Here is a 15,178-nt window from a genome sequence, read left to right on the forward strand (position 1 = left end):
AAGTTTGTTATCGCTGAATGTAAAATAAACTTGTTTTTTCCCCACTTGATTTGCCATGCGCTTCTCTCAGACCCCAACACACAAACACAACATTTACTTTTCATAAATATTATTAATATTCAAATTAAAAAAAAATTTTTAAATTAAAATACCTAGTTGTAATTTTCAACCCATTTTGGGTTGAGGTTAACCCAGCAGTTATGTTTATTTTTAACCCAATTTTGGGTCAAAAAAATAACCCAGCATGCTGGGTCAAACAGTTAACCCAACCCAGTTGGGTCAAAATAACCCAAATTGGGTTATTTTTAACCCAGCATTTTTAAAAAGTGTACAGACTAACGTTTTATAAATGCAATAAGCCCCTCGAAGCGGTGGGTTACTAGAGCATTTTATAACAGCATTGTAACGCTGCTACTTGGGGTGTTTTGCTTTAAAAAATAATGCTTGCCATATAAACACCACTAATTATGCACTGCATGTTATCATTCTACATTATTGTTCTACACTTGAGAACGATGTTCTTCAAGATGGATTTAAAAGTCCCTGAATCGATTGCATGTATATCATCAGATTTATGGAAGATCATTATTTATTTTAGTAGTGTAGTGATGCTTTCTATGTTTAAACCAATCGCAGACATTAACTATGTAACCATTCCGTATTTGCCCGGCTGTGTATATTAACCTGTTGTGTATGCAACCAGTCACATGGTCGAAAACCCGCCCCTTCCTTTGGTCACTACGAGCAATGGAGTATGCCAGATTGATGCATTGCACAAAATGTGCAGATGGTCCACACAGCTCGGTAGCCTTAACGGCTTTGTTTCCTGCAGCATTGTAGTCTGATCTGTGACGGTGGGGTGAGATGCACTGTGTGTAGTGTGCTGCTATCCCAGTGCAGTGTGCCGTCAAGGCTCCCACCTGGTCAGCTTTGCTGTGTGGTACAGTCGCAGCGTTGGCTGTAAAGGATAAAGAGGTTATTATGTCAGCGCTGTGAGCATTGCTGTGAGTGTCACACCATCGGGTAGGAGCTGAGTGCTTCCTGAGGCAGACTGGCTCTCTGTTGTACCATGAGGTGTTTCAGCTAGGGGTTACTGTGTCACTAATGCTGTGCTATCACCTGTGTATATTGTGACTTTGATTGGTGTGGTTTCTCTTTAAAAAGCCTTATTTATAGCTCTTCATATAGGAAGCCTCAGTCTCTTGTGGAATCTTGTCATGTTTTTTTGTGACTTAATGTTTGTTTCTTTTGGTTTAAGTATATGAATGTTTCTAGTTTCTATTTTTAATTGTCTTTTGGCCAAATTATTTTAACTTAAATAAAAAAATCGTTTGTATGGGAACTTGCGCTTCCTGCCTTTTATGTGGAATGTACATGCGTGTCGTTAGTTGGGTTGTTTTCCCCTTTAGTTGGGGGTGGCGTAGTCACATAGTTTTTTATTTATTAATTTTTTTCAATGAAAATTGTGAAAAGCGCTATATAAATAAAGCTTTTTCTTCTGTGTTTGTGAGAGAAAGTTTAAAGACACATGCAAGATGGTTTAAATAAAGTGACTCTACTCAAGGGCTTCTTAAAGCGTTTAGATGGTCACTTTTCTCAAGCACTGCCTCATTCTTTAAGAATGCTACCACACAGAGGCTTTTAATTGGATCATCTATATTTGTGCCAGTTCTCTCTGTAATTTTCTGAATTACATGACAAACAATTTTCAGTTTCTAAGTTATCGTTCTGTCCTGTCCTCTTCTGACTTGTGAAAAACATTTTACAGTATGTTTAAAGTGTACCAAACCAGCAGTTAATTATCACTTAGGATGCAAGGAACACATGTACAGCAAATGGATTTAAAATAATTAACTCCTAATTTAGTGTTTAGTTATGCCTTGATATACTGTAATTAGTCAAACGGATCGATGCCTGGCAGCTCCTTTTATATTTTATAGTCAATAAGCTGGCATATCGACATAATGAAGACTCAGTAATTAAACGTAGCGGGAGATCATCAGCCCTCCAGCCATGAATTAGTTTGAGTTGATAAACTAAAGATGAGTCATCGTGATCAAATGTAGCAAGTTAAAAGTGTAGCTTTCAAATCCTTAATCAAACACGGATTGTTAAAACAAACTGTACAACCTATGTTACTGTTTCTGTTTTCATCATGCAGGACAGGCCATCTCCTATGTCATAGTATTTTTAACTGTTGTTTATAGATTACTGATTATTGATTTGTATACTGTATGCCTGTGCAGTGAAGATGAGAGTATAAAACCGCCTTTTCCATTAAATGTTACATACAGTACAGTCGTAAAATGTTGTAAAATGTAGGTCTCAGGCTTGGAAAAAATTGAAAAAAAGCTTATTACCTCTGGCCCAAGAAAATATGTGCCAGTAAATGTATTTTTTGCTTTCCTAGACCATTATATTCTAATAAAATCAATTTCCTGAAAATACTGTAGTTTGTCCTTATAAGTTTGTTACAATTAATAATTTGACACATTTCTCAAACCTGTAAGTTCATTAAAAGCACATGCAAATATCCCATCTAGATTTGTAAACAACGTAAATAATCAGGCTCAAAATAATTCTGTACTTTAACTTAGACATTTTAATGTGCCCTCTGTCACGGCTCTGTCTAAAAATAGATTGTAAAGGCCACCCATGACCTTCTTGTAAAGAGATTTATGTACGGTGACTGCATACCCATTCATGCACTCACTCACAACTTCAATCTCGTGACACCACCAGCCTAAAGCCGCTGTTGCTGTCGTAATCTCGGTTCCCTGAGAAGCAGGAATGAGACATTGCGGAGCTTCCGCATATGGGAATCCCTTCCCTTTCCACTTTCCTGAAGTCTTATTGGATAATGCCAGTAAAAAAAACTGACCAAATGTCACAAGACAAGCCAAAGTATAAAAATATTGACGAACCCTGGCAGTATAAATGTGATGCATAGCGACAATACCTCAGAATCTATGAATTTTTAACGACTGCAGGGCTGATGAATGGCGAACACGCGGTCTGCGCAATGTCTCGTTCCCGCTTCTCAGGTAACCGAGGTTACTACAGTCAAGTCAAGTCAGCTTTATTTATATAGCGCTTTTTACAATTTTCATTGTTACAAAGCAGCTGTACAAGAAAACATTGACTATAAGCAAAACATTATGCAAGTCAAAACACAGGTCAAATATCAGACACACTATAAATTCCTATTTGTAGTGTTAATTAAATAAGACTATAAAATTCGAGCAGCCACTCAGACCAGGCAAACAGTGCAAAACAGTATGCAATTGGTGGCGAGGAACCCAAAACTCCATTGGAGGAGAAAAAAACCTCAGAGGGAAACCAGGCCTGACCAGGGGATTCCAGTTCCCCTCTGGCAAAAGCTGCAGCCTCTGCATAAGCTCGACAGTGAGTACTGTTCTGCACTCTTTGATGCAACAAATGCATCAGTTGTGATCTCCCTTCACTTTCTCACTCGCCTTTCCATATGCACAGCTGATGCGGCTTGGCAATCAGCTGAGCGGCTCAGCAGCGCACAGCTGTTTTTTACTGCTCTCATTATTTTCCACCCTTTATATTCCTCTCTGTTTCTCTCCTTCGTTGCTGTTGCGTTGTATTAACGACCTCACCTTAGCCTCTTGCCTTGTCGGATTAGTTATACTAACCTTGCTCTCTTCTAGTTATAGTTTTCAAGTTTTCAAGTTTTCCCCCACCATAGCAAACAAAGAGCTGGTCAGACTGCCGAATGGAGAAGGAGAGCCATTATCCAGCCTGTGCAGTAGGAAGCGAAATATATCGGACATGGGACAGGACACCGGGTCGATACTTTTATCACTGCACCACTTCGCAAAAACACTCTCCATTTGAGAGCATATAAACGTCTGGTGGAAGATGCACGAGACTAGGGTATTAAACCACTGAAGCGGCCACGCACGAAGGCTCCACAAATCTGGGATGAGGGCCATATCGAGCCGTTCGCTTTCCACAACTGGTCTTTCCTGAGGGGGGTCCGCCACAGAGGCCCCGCGCTGTTAGTAACTCTCTAAGGTACGGAAACCACGGCTGAGAATCAGCCAATCGTCCAGATAATTCACAATGCACATACTGCTCGCTCTGAGAGGGGAAAGCGCCGCATCCATGCACTTCGAGATTGTGCGCAGAGCTAATGCCAGTCTGAACGGGAGCACTGAAAACTGGTACTCTGAGCCCTTGGAAGCAATTTTCTGGCACCAGGATCTGTTTTAGAGTAGTCATTCTGAACACTAGCTTGTGAAGCGCTCGGTTGATGGGTCTCATCAAGCCCCAGCGAGGCTAAATGCAATGGCGGGGGAAAGCTCCTGTGTGAGAATCCCCCCACCTCTTCACCCACGGGAGTGAGGTGACAAACAACACAAACAACACTTATAGCTTTGCAATACTCGCCCGCAACTACGGGGGAAATTTGATGCAGACAGTGCAACTTTGGGGCCAGCTCGCTTACAAACTCTTTCCTCCTCTTTGCAGATCCGTCAGGACAACAGCTTGGCAGTAGTGGACTTATTAGCACCGACCACTGTTTTGGCCTGACATCCAGTACAGGACCCCAGGAAGCCAGCGCGGGAGTGCTGTGCTGCTTGGCCGGTCTTTGTGTGAAGCGAGACTTGGAAGAAGAGGGTTCTCTCGAAGACGGCTGAGACGAGCGCCGGGGCAGCACGTGACTCATGGCCTTCGCACACTTTTGGGCCTCAGTGAAGCGCTCCACTACTGCACGACATCACCAAATAGGCCTGAGGGGGTGATGGGTGTGTTGACAAGCAGCTTCGAGAAACGACCAGTCAATGTGTTCATTGGCAAATTATAACCTCTTCAGCACATGTTGTTTTTTCAGCAATGATACTTTGCGGGGGCTTCTTGCCGATTGCTTGGCTTCACATTGGCGTCTTCAAATTGCTGCAGTACTTACAGGTAACATCAATGGCTGTGTTTTTGCCATTTTGGCTATTCTTCGATCCATTCGAATGGAAGTTTTCCATTTTCTTCCATGTTTTTCTGGTTTTCGTTTTAAAGCATTTGAAATCAGTTTAGCACTTCTTTATACGTTTTTCCCTCTCTAATCAATTTTATAATCAAAGTACGGGGTTCTGAACAATGTCTGGAATGACCCATTTTACTCAGAAATTATGAGAGAGAAATGCACAGTACAACATTTGCTGACTTCATCCTTAAATAATGGCCACTTGTTTTATACCAGTTTTTTCACTGAAGGATTTACCTCTCTAATCGAACTCCACACTGCTGTTATTTTGAACATGCCCTTTTCAATTAATGATTCAATTACACAGAATAAGCAGCATGCATGTCATGACTGTTGGGTCTGTTGATTTTACTCTACTACACCTACTATTAAAATATTTGCCCTATAAAGAAATGCAATTTCTACCAAAGAAAGTGACTGATCTGGTTTGTGAGGTGTGCTATTATTTAGAACATAAATATAATCTGTATATGTACAGTATTTGTCTAGCTCTCCACTGATTATAAACCCAATCATCCCATTTATTCTCGCAGACATTCTGATCACTTTTACCATTTAATAATAAAGATCCCTCAAAACCTCAAAAGAGCTCAATGTTCTTTCTTCTGTAGTGTAACCACAGTGACAAAGAAAGTTAGAAACAAATAACAGTAGTCAAAGGTCACAGCAGGCATTTCCTACTTGCCAATAACATCTCCGCAGTGTTATGTGGATCATACCATTCCTCACAGCTCAAATTTCCAGCTCTATAGCCAATCAGTGGATATGTTTTTCCCAGCATAGGGTTATATCTAGAACACAAGACTCAGATCTAACACATGCCTGATTCAAGAAATTCAAGAAAATTTGTAGACCTATGATTCCTAAACACTGGGAGGTCTTCATCTGTTAGGTTAGGTTCCTGTGAATCACTTGAATAAATGAAAAAATATGCTTTTCTCTTTTATGCTGAGAAATGTTATTCTTGTTTACCCCAAAAAATTTAAAATTAAGAAAAAAAACGTGTGTGTGCTCAATGGCTTTACATATACAGAAGTTTTCAGAGCAGCAGTTTGCTGTTCAGATTTAGTTTATAAAACTAAGATTTGGATGTACCAATAATAACTCTTACTTGGCCATCAGGTTTATTTTCATAGTAGGCCTATAAACTTAATTTCCAAAACACAATTTATTTGGCAGCTGAGTTTTAAACAGAGAGGCAGCTGTAGGCTGCAATTATTACGAAATGCTAAACCATCTAATGGGTATGTAATGCAAATAAATGAAAAGTTCTGGTGCAGGATTTTGATATGACAAACCAGCATTCCTAATGCTGTAAAAACTTTTCACAAAATCGCTGCAAAGCCAGGTTATTACATTCTCTAGCTGCATGGCTTTATGTTGAGTTTAGTCAAATTATATAGTGTAATTCTATATAAAATGTATTTATTACTCTAATATTTGTATAATAAAGGTACAGGCCAGACAAAAAATGTAAACAAGATACATTATAACCTTTAATAAAAAACAGAAACTTCCTCTCAAACTCCAAATGACATCTCTTCTCTACATTATGACAGCGACCATATCATGGCCATGCTTTACATTTAGTCATTTAGCAGACGCTTTTATCCAAAGCGACTTACAGATGAGGTAAATAATGGAAGCAATTGGCATAAGCAGCATAAGGACAACAAAAACCACAAGTGCATTCAAAAACCTAGTCTCATTATAGTCTACCACAGTATACAGAATGTAAATATGTAAAAAACATTAAAGAGTAGAAAAGAGATCTTTTAGTTTCAAACACTGAAGGATGAAATGAAGTCCTACCCTACAATTTTTCTCCTTTTCAAAAAGCTGTTTCACTCATTGTGGTATTTAAAAAAATCCCAACCACTTCTCCACAGCTCAGACGTTAACCTGCTTTATCACTTGCTTTATTAAAAATGACAAACAGAAAATGTCATGGCGCCCGTATCCCGTAACTTTTGGTGCGTAAATCCACAGCAGACATATCGAAAAATAGAAAAAAGGATCCACACACTTTCAAAAAGGGCTTCACCAAAGAAATTTTGTTATAATACAGATGTCAAAATATTTTCATGTATTAACCCCTTCCTCAGTGCCATGTGCTTTCAAGCATACACCTGAGCTCATTATTATAACAGTGTAGTGAGGTAGGCGGGACGAGAGCTGGGATTCGAGGCCGGTGCGTGAGTGATAACGAGCGTCAGCTGTACGCGCACCGGTCTCGTATCACGGGGGAGATTGGGAGCGTAAGAGGACGAGCATCCGGACCGTCAGTGAGAGAGGACCAGGCCTGGCTTTTAGTTGTGGTTTGTGTGTGTGTGTCGCCCCCATGAGGGGGCTGCCGGCTGTCTATTTACATTTTTATTTATTAATTAAAAGTTGTTTTTGGTTCGCCGGTTCCCGCCTCCTTCCTTCCTTTTATTGAACTGTGTTACAGTGGTGCCGAAACCGGGAGGAAGGAGAGACTCGCCGCCGAGTGGCCTCGCGGTGCCGGGGAGTTTGGAGACGATCGTCAGCGGTCGCACGAAGCGGTGGTTCTGGAGCAGAGGTGACCTCGCCGGGATGGCTGCCTCCCTAGAGGGAGCGGTGCGGGTCGCCACCATCCCCCCAGAGGCCGGAGCCTGTCTCATCGGCCCAAGAGGAGACGAGCGGGGGAGCCGAGAGCGGCAACCCTCTGCCAGAGGCCGGAGCATGAGTCCGTCCGCCCGAGGGGGAGGACCAGGGGGCGGTAGAGCCAAAAGAAGCCACCGCCTGCCAGAGGCCGGAGCCTTTGTCCGTCTGCCCAAGGGGGAGGACCAGGGGACGGGGGCCCACTACTGTCTCCCTACCAGAGGAGCCACTGCCGGCTGCCAGGGGGCACGAGGTTTAGCGCTCAGGGCCACTGCAAGGAACCGCAAAGGAGAGTACCCGGCTGGTTGAGGACCGAGCTGCAGCATGTCAGGGAACCAGACAAGAATTTTTTTTCTTTTTTCCTCTCTCCCCTCTCTCATTCCGGTCGCTCGGAGTGCTCCCGTCTCCATTCTCTCGTCTTGTCGGTGCATACCCCCAGGGGATAGTCCGCCGAGGATGGGCGACCCCCCAACCCTGAGGAAGGGGGAGCAAGCACAGTCTCGGGCTACCCCCGGCCTGTGAAGGGCGATGGGGGTATGTAGTGAGGTAGGCGGGACGAGAGCCGGGATACGAGGTCTCGTATCACGGAGGAGATTGGGAGCATAAGAGGACGAGCGACCAGACCGTCAGTGAGAGAGGCTCAGGCCTGGCTTTTAGTTGTGGTTTTATGTTCGCCGGTTCTCGCCTCCTTCCTTCCTTTTATTGAACTGTGTTACAAACAGATATTCCAGTGATCCACCTATAGTCTGTAGATTGGTCTTACAAAGTTTTGGCTGGATTTTGTGGTCGTGGACAGATTTCCGAGGTCTGCAGCCAAACCCCAGGATCGCGTTTGTCTTGGTGTGGAGGTGAGTGGTGATTAACAGACTAGCTACCTGTGCCTCGAAATCACAGCGATTATCCAAAAGACAATACGCAAATATCGTTTTACTAACTTCCATCACTTATGAGCTAATTTTGTAAGTTAGCTTAAGTTTAGCTAAGGCAGTATATCATTGGCATACATGATAACTTAATGGAGAAACAACAGCTGAATACAGTAAAATTAATAACTTAATCAGAATCGCAGCATTGATATGTAAATCAGGCGTTTAGTAATTAAAATGTGCTAACTTGCATACATTTGCCAGGCAATGCAGATTAATAGGATAAACTAAATAACTAAAGCTTATCTCCAGTTATAAGTTAATATGACTTTTGGACACGTGTTATGTTGTTTAAATATGCAGATATACATGCAGCTTGTTTTGGTTAATTTGGAAGAAATCTGCAGAAGTGTCACGGTGTGTGGACAGAACCCAAACGCAGGCAGCAGAGTTAAATAACAAAACTTTATTTAAACAAAAGACCCTCGATGGGAAAATATGATCTAAAACAAGACAAAAGTGTAAACTAAAACTTCCCACATGGGGAACAAAACAAACAAAGTCCTTAGAATAATAAATCAACAAAATCCACAAACTTAGAACAGGAACAAACACGATAATCCATAGACAGGAATAATCCAACAAGGTGACGTGAGGAGGTAGGATAATGACAAAATGACAATGAACCGACAAGGGACAGAGGGAAAACTGGGGCTTGATAAAGGGAAAACACTAACAAGGACTGATGACACAGGGAGAGTGGCCACAGGTGACAAGGATGAAACACTAAGGGAAAGCTAACAGGAGGATAGCACGAGGCAGGTGAGGGGACTGAAACACTAAGGGAAGGATGGATCAGGGCTGGAGACAAGACTAACACTAATGGACCGCTAACCGGGGAAACAAGGGGGCGGGACTAAAGGACGAGACACTGGAGAGAGAGCATGGCTTCTCAAACCAAAACAATGCTCTTTCTCCACACAAAACACATGGGACTGACATGATCCTGCCACAAGACTCGAAAACCACGACAAGGAGAGGCAGGATCATGACAGAGCGCCCGCCTTAAAGAACTCCTCCAGGAGTTCTTCAAGATCACACTAAACATGACAAGACTGACAGACAGGAGGACAGACACCACAAACACAGAACAGAACACACTAGGGGCAGGGCTGACATGACAAGAAAGGGATTGGGGTTGGACAATAAAATAAACATCAATGGGAAGGGGGGAGGCGGAATTGGTGGGAAAAACTTGGGAACATAACTGGGTGGGGACTTAGGAGGGACAGGACCCTGCTTCCTAGAGCTGGGCGGAGGGGTGGGATAGGAAGGCCTGGGCATGGTAGGGATACCTCTCTTGGAGTGGGAGGAACTAGAAGGGGTAGGGCATGACAGGACGGCCGTAGTAGGGAACGGCTGGGGCAAGGCTGACTGGTTTGTAGGTTGGAGGGCCGGCTGGGCAGGACTTGACGCCGGCTGGAAGGCCGGCTGGGCAGGACTTGACGCCGGCTGGAAGGCCGGCAGGGCAGGACTTGACGCCGGCTGGAAGGCCGGCAGGGCAGGACTTGACGCCGGCTGGAAGGCCGGCAGGGCAGGACTTGACGCCGGCTGGAAGGCCGGCAGGGCAGGACTTGACGCCGGACTTGGGACCACCGGACTTGACGGGACCACCGGACTTGACGGGACCACCGGACTTGACGGGACCACCGGACTTGACGGGACCACCGGACTTGACGGGACCACCGGACTTGACGGGACCACCGGACTTGACGGGACCACCGGACTTGACTGGACCACCGGACTTGACGGGACCACCGGACTTGACGGGACCACCGGACTTGACGGGACCACCGGACTTGACGGGACCACCGGACTGGACGCCTGGGCAGGGCTGAATACCGGCTGCTGGGCAGGACAGGATGGTGCCACTCTCCTCTGCTTCTTCCTCTTCGACCGGCTCACAGGACGTGTGGCCGGCTGCAGAGTAGCGGTGGGGGACCCCACTATCTCCGTGCTGGAAGAGTCGGACGGGGAGTCCCACGACTCCCTCCGTCCACGCCTACCACGGAGGCTAGCTGGTGGTGGAGCAGAGGGTGAGGAGAGGCCCACGGCCCCGATTTGCAGGGTATGGCCCTCGGGGATGGCGGCCAGTGGGGTGGAAAAACTGGGCTGGACTGAGACACTGGGCTCCGGCCGATTCATGGCATACCTGATCAGGTCTGTGAAGCCCAGCGGTCTCAGCATCTGCATCTCCCACCCCGCTAGTGGTTGGTTGAGGCCGCCATTGAACAGGACCATCTGTTCCTGCTCACTGTGGACCATCTCCCCTGCCACCTCAAAGAAGCGGTCCGCGAACTCCAATACATCACAGTGCCCCTGGCGTAAACTGAGGAGGCGATGAGCCTGGGTCGCTCGTCTTGCCTCCATCTTGCCTGCTGGGTTCGAAGTTGGTCGGTTCATTCTGTCACGGGGTGTGGACAGAACCCAAACGCAGGCAGCAGAGTTAAATAACAAAACTTTATTTAAACAAAAGACCCTCGATGGGAAAATATGATCTAAAACAAGACAAAAGTGTAAACTAAAACTTCCCACATGGGGAACAAAACAAACAAAGTCCTTAGAATAATAAATCAACAAAATCCACAAACTTAGAACAGGAACAAACACGATAATCCATAGACAGGAATAATCCAACAAGGTGACGTGAGGAGGTAGGATAATGACAAAATGACAATGAACCGACAAGGGACAGAGGGAAAACTGGGGCTTGATAAAGGGAAAACACTAACAAGGACTGATGACACAGGGAGAGTGGCCACAGGTGACAAGGATGAAACACTAAGGGAAAGCTAACAGGAGGATAGCACGAGGCAGGTGAGGGGACTGAAACACTAAGGGAAGGATGGATCAGGGCTGGAGACAAGACTAACACTAATGGACCGCTAACCGGGGAAACAAGGGGGCGGGACTAAAGGACGAGACACTGGAGAGAGAGCATGGCTTCTCAAACCAAAACAATGCTCTTTCTCCACACAAAACACATGGGACTGACATGATCCTGCCACAAGACTCGAAAACCACGACAAGGAGAGGCAGGATCATGACAAGAAGCAAACAGATGAGGGCATAGTAGGCTTAAAACAAACACTTTAATGTGTACTTTGGAAATTTCCTTTTGATTAGCGCAAAAGAAGACATGAAAGCAAAATAGACCAATATCTCAAAATAAACAGTATATTTTGTGTCCTGCCTTAAATAACAACTTGAGAAGTTTGATGTCAGACTCCTCATCTAATAACAATATCCATATAATATGTTGTGTATGCTGATAGATCTAAACCATGCTCCCTCAAATGGGAATTAAAGTACCCATTCTCTTTCCCATAACCTATTTGCTGATCTCTTCCAGCAGGTGACCACAGGAGGTTCCTTTGGGAGGAAACAGAGAGAGGACTACCGGCCTCTGCTGGGCCCACGTGCGGATAGTGGAAGGAGAAATTCGCCAGCCCGCCCTGCACCCCCTCTTCAACTCATTAGACTCGTTATGCCACGGTCGAAAAGGACGCACTTGCCATCAAGTGGGCAGTCCAGGAGCTGCGGTATTATCTGTTGGGTCGGAGTTTCTCCCTGGTCAACGACCATTGCGCTTTTACAGTGGATGTCGAAAGCCAAGGACAACAACACCAGGGTGACTAGGTGGTTCCTCATGCTCCAGGACTTCAACTTCGAGTGGTACATCGGGCAGGGGCCTCCCATGGAAATGCTGATGGATTGTCAAGGATGTGGTCAGGCTGGACGTCTCGGTCAGGGACTTTTTTTAGTCGCTGAGGAGTCTCGCTCTTGTGTTCTTCTGGTGAGCAGCCCGCTTGATCAGGCAGCTCGAATAGTGCTCGCGTGGTAAGTTACTCAATGTGATAAAATCGGTGTAAAATTCGAAAGCATTGTGTGTGTGTGGCTTTAAACCTGTGTTTAGCCTATAGGTATTATTGTTGTTGTCTATATTCTATTGTTTTGTCCTTTTGAAGCAAATAAATGATCTCTGTCAGTGTCATTTGAGAACACATAACAGCGATGAGACCAGACCACAATGGAGGAAACAGAGTGAATATAGCTGTGGAAATGATGTTGGAGATCACTGGACCCGCTGTACTCCAGGGGAAAACACTGGCAATGGAGAACATTGGTAAGCAGACTGGGACAAATGAGCCCATAAAAGTCAGTTTGCACTATAAAAAATATTTTTATCTCATGCAAACCCAGCTGAGTTTTTCCTCTGAGTAGAAAGTGGACTGGTTTCTCTTAAGTCTGACATAACTTAGCGGCATTTACAGGTTTACTTTGGGGACTTTCCTTTCTGATGCTTCCATGTCTGAGGATCTTTGCAGACACGGGCACGACTGGCAAACACAAATACTTCTGGCACCAGTTTGAAGCCACATGTTTTAAATTCCAGCTAATATGTTTGCATAACCTGTTGAGACAGGTTTGAAACACCACAAACTCTATGGGTGTATCAATGTGTTTTAAGAGTAATTATATGGCTGTGGGCGTCATCCTCCACCCAGTGAACACGCCAATGCAGCCTGTAGCTCAAAGAGGCAGACAGCTGTCAAGGGCAGTGGGTTTTTCCTTATGATAAAAGACTGCATCAAAGCTGGGGTACACTAGCAGGAATCTATTTACTGTTCTTCGCCAGCAATTCTGCTGCAAAATTTTTGTCAAAGTTATGTATCTAATGCTAAAATATATATTTTTTTCTAATTTGCTGGAAAATCAGAAAAGTTGTAGAAAAGCACTTTATATTTTTAACATTAAGTTTTAATGGTTGTAAGTTTTTGACATTCCTAAAATATGTGGGTTTTCTATTTATTAGGACAGGTGGTCTACAGTGGTTCCCAAACCTGTTTCCTGGACCCACTGCTCTGCACATTTTTCTTGTCTCCCTAACCTTACACACTTCACTCAAATCATCTTCTTCAACTCATTAAAAGAGAGATTCATGAACTGAAGTAAGTGTGTCAGTTAGGAGAGACATGCAAAATGTGCAGAGCAGGGGGTCCCCAAAGTAAATAATTATAATAATATATATTAATATCAGATTTTTTTTATTAAGCGCTTTTTTACAATGTTGCATTGATGCAAAGCAGCTTTACAAGAAAAAAAGAGAAATCGCAATAGAAAAAAAGAACAACAGCAACAAATATTACATGTAGCTTACATATGGGATAAAATACATTACATTATTGCAAATTGTATTGTCCTCATTGAAAGACTGTAATCTACAATAATATGCTGTGCTGATACTGTGCTGGGCCGTATAGCTGATTAATATTGTAGATAAATAAATATCATATAATAACAATTCATGTTCGTTTAAACATATGATTAATAATATTCTGTTAAAAACTCCATAAATTCCATATTTATTTCACTGAGAAAACTTAGCAATGAATACCAGATATGTTATTAACATATTTAAAATATTTTAGCACTCACAAAAACTGTAGTTGAGTCATGATGCATTACCTTGGCTTAAACTTTCTAGCCGCCAAATTTCCAAAGCAAGTTTATTTTCCATATCCATTAACAATGACCCCTTTACCCTACAGTGCACTTACAATGCCTAAATCAGCCCAACAACACACTTTAAGAAGTAAAATATACACATATACACTGTCAATCTACAAAATACATTGGGAGTATTTCACAATTGTACATCCACTTGCTTTGTGCCTAAGAACAAAAGGTTTTGAATTATGTAGCAACTTACCTTTCCAAAGATCCCATGTGGCTTTTCAAAGGCCATATTTGTGCTTGTGCTTAAAGTTTGTATAGAGGATCCTGTAATGGCATTCTCCTGCCCTGTGCTTTGACCGTCTTCACATGAGTGAGAGTGTTGAGAGCTCTGATAACTTTGAAGCACTGTAGACATCCATTTATAGAGCTCAAAATCCACAAATAGACTACAGACACCAGGGAGCCCCTCAGAGCACCGACAACAACAATAACAACTTCATAAATTAAATCAGTGAATTTACATCTTGCTTAATGTAATGTTAACACAATGTTCCTGCAGCAGGTAGAGTACTCAAGTAGAGTCACTACCGAAGAAAAGAGAAGAAATATAAATTATAAATCATTAAGAATATTCAAATTGTGGATCAGGTTAAAGTAAGGAGACCGTGAGCAAATGATTTTTGCCACAGATGGCAGCTTTAATCATGGCACTTTCTTCCAGGGTTACGAATGTATAATCCAATAGGATACCATTTACCGTAGATAGGATTAACTAGTTGAAATTACACAATTGTTTCTACATTATCCACAAAAACACAACTCCACTTGCTAACGGTTGAAGCCCGTATCAGATTCAAGTCACTGATGTTTGCCTACAGCAGAGGTCCCCAACCCTAGGGTCGCGAACCAGTACCGGCCCGTGAAAGAGCCGTTGCCGGGTCGCAAGAATGTGCTGAAATTCCCTGTTACCTCACTGAATATTTGTATTATGCCTTGGCCCTTTAAGAGCGACCGTTTTTTAGGCAATGATGAGAATTTCTATGTTCAACCAGAATTAAAATGAGTGCCAAACAAACATCGCTCGATGGATTCTTTAGTGGAGGAGGTAAGAAAAGACAAAGTGATTGTGATTCAGAGACAGCTAACGTTACTTTATATA

At 43.5% G+C, this 15,178-nt stretch overlaps 1 protein-coding gene across 1 annotated transcript in view; it reads right to left on the minus strand.

Annotated features, from left to right (window-relative positions):
- mlip (muscular LMNA-interacting protein) overlaps positions 1–14,403 on the minus strand; it is a 50,090-nt gene extending 35,687 nt beyond the window's left edge. The window contains exon 1 of the mRNA XM_079473736.1: positions 14,273–14,403. Coding sequence (XP_079329862.1) covers positions 14,273–14,308 — 36 coding nt within the window. The 5' untranslated portion in view covers positions 14,309–14,403. The remainder of the gene's footprint in view (positions 1–14,272) is intronic.
- Positions 14,404–15,178: the final 775 nt, after the last annotated feature.

Source organism: Barbatula barbatula, assembly GCF_947034865.1.
Source record: "Barbatula barbatula genome assembly, chromosome: 14".
In the NCBI taxonomy this organism is placed as follows: domain Eukaryota; kingdom Metazoa; phylum Chordata; class Actinopteri; order Cypriniformes; family Nemacheilidae; genus Barbatula; species Barbatula barbatula.